This window comes from Euleptes europaea, chromosome 9 (assembly GCF_029931775.1).
Source record: "Euleptes europaea isolate rEulEur1 chromosome 9, rEulEur1.hap1, whole genome shotgun sequence".
NCBI lineage: Eukaryota > Metazoa > Chordata > Lepidosauria > Squamata > Sphaerodactylidae > Euleptes > Euleptes europaea.
The window spans coordinates 90,260,039-90,272,431 of NC_079320.1; the positions used below are offsets into that span (position 1 = coordinate 90,260,039).

General features: G+C 43.7%; 1 protein-coding gene across 1 annotated transcript in view; it reads left to right on the plus strand.

The window, feature by feature from the left end:
• Positions 1-409, plus strand: part of LOC130482418 (regulator of G-protein signaling 12-like) — a 37,711-nt gene extending 37,302 nt beyond the window's left edge. Inside the window, exons 14-15 of the mRNA XM_056855124.1 lie at positions 136-334; positions 403-409. Of these exons, the coding sequence (XP_056711102.1) occupies positions 136-334; positions 403-409 (206 nt within the window). The remainder of the gene's footprint in view (positions 1-135; positions 335-402) is intronic.
• Positions 410-12,393: the final 11,984 nt, after the last annotated feature.

Genomic DNA, 12,393 nt, shown 5'->3' on the forward strand with positions numbered 1-12,393 from the left:
TACAACTATGCACAGCTATTAAAATCATTCGGATTTAATGTTTTTTGTTATCAAAGAATTCAGAGCATAACTGAGTGGTGCAGTGGACATTTACAGTGCTGATTGAGTCTATTCTCTTCTGGGTTTGTTGAATAGAATTTTTTGACCTCATCTCCAAAGTGCAAAGTAACAGAGCGGACGACCAACGAGGGCTGTTGAGAAAAGAAGACCTGGTTTTGCCTGATTTTCTTCACTTGCATCCTTGTTCGGCTGCACCTTCTTCCTCTACCCCTGGAAGATCTCAAGATTGTGAGAAGAGATTTGAACAGCCCGAGGTCAAGGAAGAACGCCTGCCGCCAGCTGGCAAAACGGACTTAATGAAAAACAGCAGTGAAAGTTCAGCATTCAAAATTGGCGTTTCAGAAAGTAAACAGAGACCGGTGGTGCCGGCCACTCCCGACAGCCAGGAGAGCTGCAGCGTTCCTTTCAACACACCCCTCTCTCCAATTCTACCTTTCCAGCCTGCCACTTTGTGGAAAAGACAGTCCAAAGAACTGCTGGCAGAAAGTATACAGACTGTTGAGGATGAGAACATGGCAGATATGATTCTGGTGTCCGAGGGAGACATTAGCAGTCCCAGCAGTACGCTGCTGCCACTGCAGCTTCCACCCACTTCTCCAGACAAAAGCACTCTAACAGAAGCCATGCATTCCCCTCCAGTTTTGCTAACAGGTAATCAAGAAAAATCTGCCAGCAAGAAATGCAATCAGGTATTCCCAGATTTTGACTATCTTTAATGGGAAGTGATTCTCCATTAAATTTGTTGCTCCTCCTGTTTACAACATGCTGAAATCTGTTGGTAGGATCCTTTCAGACAGTGGTTTTGGAAGGGGCAAATAAACATCCAGCACACGAGCTGCCCTCGGTTGCCCTCCTCTGCCAGTGGCTGCACCGTGTGCTGGCACTCTGTTTGCCCTTTCTGCAGGCAGTAGCAAGAGTAAGACCAACTGACATGAGCTGTAGCCCATCCTTGTCACCTGTATTTTCCAAACACCATACTGAGGCTATGGAATGTTGTTTGCTTAGATGTGCTCTCAGTGTTAAAATAGAAGATTTATTGCCTTATTTAATGTTGAGAATAACAATACTTCTGTTGGGAAAGTCCATGTAAAAGGTAGCATGCAAAGTTCCAAAAAATACTCTATAAATGCACGCACACAATATTTGCTTGCCTTTATCTTACTGTGTATTATGATAGAGTCTGGGAAAAGGGAGAAATATTACTTCTTAGAGTCAAGTATGCTCTCATGAGGCATGCATTCTAAACAGAAACTCACTTATGAACATATATCCTGTGACAATTATGAGGAGAAAGCCCCCTAATGAAGAAGCACTCCTCCCCTTTCACCCCTGCCCCACTGAAGAATATGCCACGTTTGGCGGGATCCTTTGGTGGCCGTGCAGAGGGCCTCCCCTTGCCACGTGCCTGTATGGGCCCTCTTGGAGTCTACTGAGCACAGGCTTCATGTGAGTTTCAAGGGTTGGGTCTTCCCTAGAGAAAGTCACTGCACTTGACCATAGTTCACTATTCCAACAGCAAGTGACATACCTGGTGCCAAGGGCACTCTCTTTTGATATCGTTTGGCTAGTTTTGTATTGGTTCTGTCCATGTGATTTGCACATGCCTGGTTGTTATATGCTAGCCAATGCTGAACTCTTCTGTCGGGCTTCTCTGAAGTAGTCAAAGCAGATTCTATAAATGCTGCCATGAAAATTATTAAAATTAAACTTCAGACCATCTTGTAATTGGTCACATCAAAATGAGAATATCTGAAGTGTGTTTTAAGGCCCAGTTATGCACATTTGTGTTGTGTATGTTTTTTGAAAACTTGGGAGTTCTCAAGTTAGATTACTGTTGTTTTAAATGGGATTTCATGACTGACCAGTTGCATTCTTAAGTCTTCGCTGCACTTACCTGCGTTTAGTGCATGCCAGATCTTTATGCATAACCACTGAACGCTTTCACTGTTTCTATCCTCTGCTCTGATTCTGTAGCTACCTTAATGTAGTTCCTGTATACATTTTGTATCTCCCAAGAGTAATAAACCCTGTTCTTAGTTATTCAAGTTCTTATTTTCTTCCTTTATGTGAAAGTATTTTACGTTTAGAAACAGAGAGAGACAGGCCTTCCTTTTCTGAGATTTGAATGTATCGGAACACACAGAAATACAGAAAATGAGTTCCCACACTGGAATAGCTTTCTCATTCAGCTGATTTGGGTGGCCAATCCTGTGTGATCATCAGAGCATCAGGATTTCATTTCAAACAAAGCTAATTTCCTTATTCACATCCTTTATGAATTTGGTAGAGAATTTGCTAAATGGTTATGTCCCGTATCTTGTTATTTATCCCCTCCAGAGACTCCAGTAACATATTCCTTTATTTCATGTCCACTAATAGTTAATAAGCTCCTTCTGTGCTAACCAAAGACCTGCCTGGGCATATGACAGTGCCACTGCTGGACAGCTGAAGCTGCTCCCAAAGAGGTTTTCTCCACTGCTACTGCTTTGGCGTACTTAGTGTATCATCTCACTCCACTTCCCTCAGATCCAGCATGGATTATTGGCCTCCGCTATGTGGATCTCTTGGTCCCAACCCTGAACTATAATATATTGCTGCTTTAAACTGGTCCTTGTATCTCTCATTGCTGGCCATGTCACCATGTCTTAATAAAATATATTCTTGAGGGGTAGTTGTCAGACCTTAGGCATTTGAATGGCCAGCCTGACCAACAACAGAGCCTCATCACCATGGCAGGCTTCCCCGTTTGACTACGTGACTGCAGCAAGCGTGTCGGCACAGGGAGTGCCCTGCACAACATAACATTTTACTTTTGTAGGTGCAAAGGAGGGAAGTCAATATCACGAGACTCTACTTTCAGTCTAACCTGAAGGCTTTACTCTCTTCCTTTTACCAAAGGGGCTTTTGAAATCTAACAAACGCTGCACACGTTGTGGTGGTTTAATTTTCAAGTTTTTATTTCCTCACAACTCAAGTAGTGCCCAATGATAGGAATACGGTCCACCCATTGGCAGAAGCCGCCACCCATAATAGTTTCAGGTGGAATATAAATCTAACCAAGAGCTGCTGGATGCAAAATAGTGACATCATGACATAGTAGTCCATTCTGCTGGCAAGCTTGTGAAAAAGGCAACAGTAAGAAGAAACACATAATAATTATGGGTACATGAAGTTGCCCCAAACTGAACCTCTCCAATTTGAGAGGAATAACCCTTCCTCTTTCTTTTCTTTTTCTTTTTCTTTTTCTTTTCTTTTCTTTTCTTTTCTTTTCTTTTCTTTTTGTAAGGGGGCAGCAAGCAAGAGGAGGAAAATTGCTTTGGAAATAAAAGAGATTTTTGTTGCACTTGATTTATGAAATAACGTTAATTGCAGCGCAGAATAAAAAGAAAATAATACAACATGTTTTGACAGCACCATTTTTGCATGTGAAATATGTACTCATTCTTGCCTCATACAACAAGCAGATTCTATCTCCCAGTCTGTAAGGCTTACAAACTTGGTGGTGTTTCCTGAACAATATGATATAAATTGGTGCAGATCTGTTGTATACACTCTACTCTGACAATCTCAGGGCAGAGTAGGATGAGTCTAAATAAAACAAAACTGGAAACTACTGAGAGAGGCAGGTTCTTTTCTTCTCTTTTTTTGTCTCTTTTACCACTTCAACATCTTCAACTCCTTCTTTCCTTTCTTTGTTTCCTTGTTGCTTTTATGGCCTGAGAGTAGCAAGAAAAAACTGGTCCCTCTTGTTTTAAACCGCTGTCAGGCTGCAGCGTGCCTTACTGCACATGTTCCACGGCTCGCACATCACCGTGTGGGTTAATGATGTCATCAGCCTGCACTGCGGTCAACATTTCTTTCTGACCATGTGAGCATGTGTGGTAAGGCCTGGGGATCTTGCTGTCCAGGTGCGGAGGCCCGATGCCTCGCTTGCATTTATATAGCTGGATCTCACCAACATATTGTCCACGCATGTACAATGAGGCCTAGCAAATCTTCGTTCTGGGCCCAGAATACAAAAGAAAAAATTAATCTAGCCCAGAAGTTCCAGCACATTTTAGACTTAAAAAATTTGTGTCTGTTGAAACTTTCTGGAGAAGAGCCAGGTTGCAGTGTTCTTTTCTGCTTGAAAATAATTGTATTGTCTCTATTTGATCTTCTGTTTCTCTTTCCCCAAAAAAGTGTGACTAGCACAAGTGTGCAAGACGATGACTTGGACATTTTGCTCTTGTAGTTCCCGATTTTTCCTTCAAGATATATTATGCAATTTTGCTAAAACATATAAGGCTCAGTCCCATCTACTGGTGCTGCAATGGCAACATCTGGAGGATTCTCGTAGGGTCAGTGAAATTCTGCTCCCTCTGCCGATGGGAGGGGACATGCACAGGCAGTGTGAGAAGGGGACTCTGGCCTCCCCTGCCCTGCCCAGTCCTCCCCCTCTGCTCAGTGTAAGATGCTGGTGCTCCAGAAATGAGGAATCATTATTTTGGGCTGAATGGGGATAAGGGAAGGACAGGCTGGTTTCCTGGGCAGCCCCTCACTATTGCCTGCTTGCATGCAAAAGGCAGCAAGGGGAAGGGAGACGGGTGGGTGCTGTGCCCACAGTGGGCCAGACTTCCATGACAGTCCATCTTCTGATGTCAGATATTTTGAAGAACTGTAATTGTAACAAATGCAATTAATTTCAGATTTTTTTGTTAAATATATTTAACCCCCTTCCCCCCCTGATAAATAAAAAATCCTAAATAAGAAAACAAGATTCCTTATTGCAAAAGAAAAATGAAATGGCGGACCAGAGTAGGTGTAGCCTGTGTGTGCGGGAGTGTATCTCTTTCTGGGGCTAGAAAGGACCTCTTCCCGGCCCATCCCTTGTCCACAGACTAATAATCCCCATCCTTCAGAGGTGCAGAGTGATGCAGCCACAGGCTCAGCAGAGCCACCTACAGGCTGACCATGGATCTGCAGACAGAGGAAGCCGCGCTTCAGAATGCCGGTGGAACGACTACATGTGCAAATGCCTTCTAAGCTGGAAAAAAAACTCTGTCCAGATGCAAAAAGTAGCACATGGAGGGGGGATCTTCTAGGACCCTTCTTAGCATGCAGGCTTTCCTAGAGGGGGTTGTTTTTTTAATGTGTGGAACTTTCAAGTCTTGTGATTTAGTGATTTATTTTATTCTAGAAATGACATGCTGCTTTTCTATGCTATAAGAGTGCCCAAGGCAGTTCAATGTACAAATAGAAGGCAGTGAAATCCCCCACCCCTCAAGACAAGGCAGAGGTCTCTGCATACTTCAGGGAAAATATTAGTTTGTTAACTAAAACGTGCGCGTGCACACACACACACACACACACACACACACACAATGACCTTACAAAGACAGTTGATTATCCAGTGAAAAGCCAAAACAAAACATAGGGTGAGATTGGCTTGACTGAGTTCCTTGTATTATTCTGGAGGGCATGGAGTTAAGATTGTGGGATACGTGCCATGCAGTGTGCATGCCACATACTCTTGGTTCATTGTCATGGTACCTGTGCAGTCTCACATGGGTACTGCACACACTCAGGCCTACCACAGAGAGGTTTTTGAAGCTCAAGAAACACCCGGGGGTGACCTGTCCCCCTCCCCCATGCTGTTTCCTGCCTTTTGCTGTGTGATAGAGAGAGGAGGCCAGGCATCCTTCCCTTCATTCTCTCTCTCTGCTGCCTCTGAAAGTAGTTTGCCGTTAGGATCTCCATCATTTCTTCAACCATCACAGCACAAACTGATAACAACTCTATCTCATCCTTGCCTTCATAGAGCCTTGTACCCCAGAAATGGCACTAAAAGTTACCCTAAAAACAGTACTCTGAGAAAAGGCTTTATCCGGCGCTTCTCAGGAGAAAGATTTGAGCACAGTGCTGATGTCTAATGCTGATAGACTAATCCAGTCATCCTCAGTTCCAGTTCTGAGACCAAACCTTGGGTCCATCAAAAAAAAAACAGGGAAAGCCTTGAGCTCCACCCCCATGTTTTCAGAGCATAGCGCCTCAGAACCACCCACTAAGAAGGCTCAGCGTAAACATAGAGAAATGCCTCCCAAGTCAAAGTTGTCCACCCTGCTCATTCCCATCCTAAGGACCCAGTTCCTCACAAGCCAGTATTGGAACTAGTTAAGGAGGCAGTCTCCGTTCCAAGAATTGGGTCCCTCACAGTAATCCTATTCTGCCTAAGAAGGTGAAGTATGAAATTTGGAACCCTTTATCCATTGTTGTCAATTGAATACCTCAATCTACCTTACGCATCCACCACACCAGTTGGATCTGACAGATTTTTGTCTTACATCATCCTGCTCACCATACCGAGAGCTTCAAAGTAGCTTCTGCAACCAGGACTGGGATCCAGAAGCTCCCCTCACTTCTGATCAAGTGGGAGCAGACCACTTTCCTCTAGATGACACAGAACTTCCCCCAGATCCACATAAGGAAGCCCAATCCTTCGGTGATCTGGCTTTTGATTACGACCAGACTGCTTATAAGGACATAAAGCCCAACTATGCTTTTGAACCCTCTCCTGATGATGCTATGCCAGAACCATCTATGTACTTCCAGAGCAAAGATTTGCACATCTATAATGAACAATTCATTTGAATGGCTCGATCCCTAGAAATCAATGTATCCTACGCTCCTCCATGGGCAATGGATCTGGTATTCAAAGTTATGCTTCTGGGGAACACAGTACCTGTCACATTCCCCGTGATGAACAGCCTTCTAGAAGTCACAACCTTGTTATGCCTGGCATCGGTGTCAGCTTCTGCTAGGCATACTGAAAACAAGTACAGAGCCAAGCATGAAAGGTGGCCTTCCCTTTTCCAGCATCCCACAGTTAATTCCTTGGTCATGGAGCGCATTCAGGTGAAGAGCTGGGGCCCTCAGTTCTTATCCCTGATTGATAAAGAAGGCCATAAGCTGGACAGGGTAGACAGAAAGATCTGAGCCTCCTCTGCTCTGAGTTATAAGATAGCCAACTATCAGTGCATCATGGTTCAGGACCAGCACTTCCTGTGGGATGGTCCAACACCCTACCTAGAGATGCTGCCAGCTGACCAACGTAAACTGGTGAAACTCCTGGGCTGAGCTTCAAGGCTGTCCAAACACCAGAATTCCTCAGCAAAGCACCCAGCAGACTGTGCAGCCCGCAGCCTCACCATGGCTACCAGCCTGTGTCACCACCCCTGACTCAGATCCACTGCACTTCCCCAAGAAACACAGACTAGAATGGAGGACCTCCCCTTTAAGGGTACAGACCTCTTCAGTGCCAGTACTGAGGAGGTACTCAACAAGATGAGGAAGGACAAGCTTACTGCTAAGGCCTTGGGGGTGATTCCCTTGATGCCTTCTAATACTCAACCCTGGCCATATTATTTATGATTCTGTGATTTAGAGGAATTCTGCATTCAGAGGAAGAAGCCAGCCAATTCCTCGCCCTTCCTATTCCAACAGGCCTCTTTTCACACTGACCACTCAACCTCCTGCCCAGATGAGAAAGAGGTTCCCTACCCTGATGGGCAAGGCCAGATCCAAGATGCCTGAACCCCACCCACCCACCTCACAGGGCTTTGGACAATTACAGCTCACACTCTGTTTGCCAGTCAACAGAGGTGCAGAGCTCCTGCCAACTCATCTGGCAGATCAATGGGTACCAAGCATTGTAACAAAAGGATATGCAATAGAGCTTGCCTCTTTTCCAACCTACTCAGCCCCCCTGTCCCCTCCCCAGAACTCTTTGCAAAGGACAACACCCTCCTTGGCAAAAAAAAAAAAAAAAAGATAATATGACAGTGCCCACCAAAGATCAGCACTCTGTGTTTTACTCCAGACGCTTTTTAGTCTGAAAGAAAGAGTCTCTGTGTGAAATGTATCCTTGACCTGAGAGGCCTGAGCAAATGAAATAGCTCAGAATATTATCGATCTCTGATATCTTTCTTCTGTTATGCCTGGGCAAATGGTTTTTAACACTGGATCTGCTAGACGCACACTTCCACATGAAAATAAGACAAAATCATCATAAAAATCTCCACTTTCAATGCAGTTCTCACCATTTTCAATACATGTTCCTTCCATTTGGGTTGGCTACAGCCCCCAGGGTATTCACCAAGATGGTAGCAATGTTAATTGCCTACTGTGAAAGTTAGGATGCGAGATATACCTTGATAATTGTCTGATCATATCTGATACTAAGCTAAAACTCCAGGTGAACTTGCACCTCATTCTACAGGCAATGAAAGCATTGGCCACTTATGCAGGGGAAATTTGCACTGGGTTTGCTGCTCAGCTTTCTGATCTGAATTCTAAAAACTGTTATTCATGGGGTCTTTTTGCCCTGAAGATCTTCCAGGAGTACCTTGCCCTCAATTATTCATCTCCAGTGAAATATGGAGCTTCTGAGTCCCTCCCCCTGACAACAATGCTTTGTAATTGGCTGTAGTATGTTCTTTGAAATACGTCGCCATCCCCAACAGCCCTGCAGCAGGATTCTTGCATTTGTAATTGTCTGTGTGGTCATTTTACAGCCAAAGCAGAGATGGGTCTGGAAAATCACCCCCCCCCAACCAATTTGTTTCAGGCTAGCTCAATGTAGGAGTTATGACAGAAAAACATTGGCAGGTTCATTTCCATTGCATCTTTCCATTGGCAATCACTCGCAAACAGAAAAAAGGGTTTCATGCCTTTAAGAGGTCAAGTGGGGGGAGGGGATTCTGCCCAGCTGTGTTCACTTCTGATCTCAGAAATTATTTTTAACTGAGCCCAGTAGCATTTTAACAAACACAGCAGACAATCACACCCAGGACACAAGCCTGTTAATTTTTTTTTGTCTGCCAGATCTATTTTACCAATATAACGATGAATCTATGAATAGAAATGAAGACAAGAGCAGCGGAGGGAAAGACACAGCACCCTCCACCCAAATCAGGCAAATAACCACCAAGATACCTGAACTGAGAGAGAGAGAGTGTGTGTGTGTGTGTGGGGGGGTCCCTTCGGCTGTGGGGCTCAGTTAAAAAAGAATCCCTGCGATAAGGAGTGGACACAGTTGGGCAGATCCCCACACACATCCTCTTAAAGGTATAAAACCCTTATTTTCTTTTGCAAGTGGTTGCTAACAAATAAAACCACCAGTGGGGGTGGGTGGATAGGGAATGGAGGGGCCATGGAGTGCCATTGTACAGCCAAAGCAGAGAAGGAATCCCCTCCCCACCAATTTGTTCTTGGCTATCTCAAAGCTGTGACGCGGAAGCCAAGCGGATTGGCAGTCTGTCCAGGATACCCATCAGAAAGTCCACGGCCACATAGAAAAAGTGTAGTTTATTTGTACAGTGCAGAAATATATACAGATACTCCTTTCACACTCTCCGCTCATAACATCCCTCATAGAACTGCGGTTTCACTTCAATATATACACCTGCTGGTTGCAGCCACCAATCACAGTAGATACCCAATTATCCTGGCATTGCTACTACATTGCATCAGCCACCTGGCTATAGCTGGATCAGGCCAGCTTTCTCTAGCTCCCCAGGTACTTTCCAGGCTGATTACATCATCCTTAGATCTCTCTGATCTATCCTGCCCTGTCAAACTAAACTGACAGACTTGTAATCTTGACACTCCTTCTCAAGGATTTCCGATTAGTTTGATTAGTTTCATGAATCTATTGCAATCCACAATTTTTGTAAATAGATCTGCCACATTACCAGCACTGGCACACTTTGCAATACATACCAAGCCTTTGTTCACAGCTTCAATTACATTGACATACTCTTATTCTTATATGTTTACTTCTGCCTTTAAAGTTTTGCTCAGTCACAAGTTGTAGCGCTGATTGACTGTCAGTATACACCTTTACTGGTAATTGTACAGACACATTGAGTTCTTTCATGAGATAGACAAACCATTCCACCTGGTTTATGCATTCACTCACAGCACTATATTCTGCTTCACATGAACTCATGGCTACAAATGACTGTTTTACAGATTTCCAATGTATGGGTGCTTCACCAAAATACAACACATACCCGGTCGTTGATTTTGCGTTCCCCTGATCTGCCCATGATGCGTCCGCATAAGCAGTCAGTTCCCCATTACATGCATTCAAGCATAACTGTTTGTTCACAGATCCCTTCAGGTAACTGAGTACACGCTTAGCTGCTTTACAGTCACTCGGCTTTGGTGACATATTTTTCCTGCTCAGGCAATGTACCACCTGATATATGTCTGGGTGAGTCCAACAAGCAAGATATAACAAACTTCCTATCCTTTTTCCTTTTATCCCTTAGAAGCTCCTTGATCAATTGATCTTGAGCAGCATATATCTAGTGTTGGAGGGATATAAGGACTGAAACAAATCTTGCCACTGACAATGTAGCCTTGGGGTCCCTATCACTTAGTAAAAAAGGCATTATGTCAGTCACAGAGGCATTGGATTTGTATATTAAAAGGGGGGAAATATAGTGTGATCGAAGTTCCTCGTAAAAGAGGCATTCCAAAAGGGCATGGGCTACAAACTTCCTATCAGGGACTGATACAGAGATTTGTCACACTCTTCTTGTTCCTGAGACTCTTCACATAAATAACCTCTGACCATTGGGGTTTCAGCTGCATGAGCATCAAGCATGCTAAACCTTTCCAGCAACTGTTTTATTTTTTCTGTTTGAGACAAGTAAAAAACACCTTTACTGTCTCTGTTTATTTTTACCCCAAGATAATTTCTTATCTCTCCCAAACATTTCAGTTTAAAGCGTTCTCCAAGCTGTTTCTGAAATTGTTCCTGGTCACTCTCATTATTGGTTATTACATATAAATCATCCACGTAAATCAGCATGTATGACTCCTTCTGACCTGTGCACCTTGAAAACAAACAAGGATCAGCAACGCTCTGTGTGAAGCCTAACTTTTAAACAGCATCAATTAAGCATTTGTGCCACTCTCTGGCCGATTGATGTAAACCATACAAAGCTCTGTTTAGCTTTAGTACCTTGGCTTCTTCGTTTAATTCAAACCCTGGAATTTGAGTCATGTATACTTCTTCTACCAAAGGTGCGTTTAGATAAGCTGTCTAAATGTCATAATGGAAAACTTTCAGACCTTTCAACCCTGCAACTGCCAGGGCTGTTTTAATGGTTTCACAACGAACCGTGGGTGAAAAAGTTTCATCAAAGTTAACAAATTTCCTTTGAGCAAACCCTTTACAAACTAGTCTGGCTTTGAGTTTGTAAACCCACATGCAACCTATCACAGGTTGTCCCTTTGGTAAATGCATTGGTATAATTACATTGTGCTCCTTCAAAGCATTCATTTCCACACCCATGGCTTTCAGCCATAAATCTCTCTATCACCAAGAGAAAGCACCTGCTTGTAACTTTCAGGTTCAATTACAGACACGTGGTCACAATCTTCAAAACCATATCTTTGTGGAGGTACTCCTTTATTACTTCTGTCTGACCGTCTGACTACCGTGCCACTAGACTCCCCTCCTTCTGGAGTCTCAACCTTTACTGTTTCCCTGCTTGCAACAACTTCAGGAAAAACACTTTCATCTGCCTCTGGCTGTCCATTAGCCGGCAATAAAACTTCTTCAGAAATCTTCTCAATGCCATGTAATCTTGGCCAATTAAAAGATTCTCCGAAGTTCGCAGATTTGCTAAAAGATACCTGGTTCTGATCATTAGCAAAGCAATAAGATTTTGCAGCATTCTGATATCCCAGAAAAATCAGCGGTTTGGATTTCTTGCCACCTGCTCTGCGGTTCTTTAAAGGTACATTCACCCAAGCCTTTGTACCACTCTTAAATGCTTTAAAGAGGGATTTCTATTGTACAATGCCTTGTAGGGAATATTGTTAATGCTGGAGGTCCAAAGTCTATTAATCAGATAACAAGCCACCTTGATGCCTTCCTCCCAGAACCTGGGTTTTAGATTAGCATCCTCTATCAAAGCTTGCAACATTGACTTTAGATAACCAATCCTCCTCTCAGCCACACCATTCTCCTGAGGAACACAGGGATTAGCCAATCTGTGCTCAATTCCCTTGCTTTCTAACCACTGGGTAAATGCACTAGAGACAAATTCACCGCCTCTGTCAGATTGTATACTAGATACCTTGAGGTCTAGCTGCCTTTCCACCCTTTTAATCCAATACTTGATGGTTTGACATGCCTCACTTTTCTGCTTCAGCAGATACACCCAGCCATAACGAGAGAAATCATCCACAATGCATAAAGCATACCGGTTCTTAGACACACTCTCAGGAAATGGACCACAGAGATCTAAATGAGCAATTTGCAGAGGTCTGGTTGCC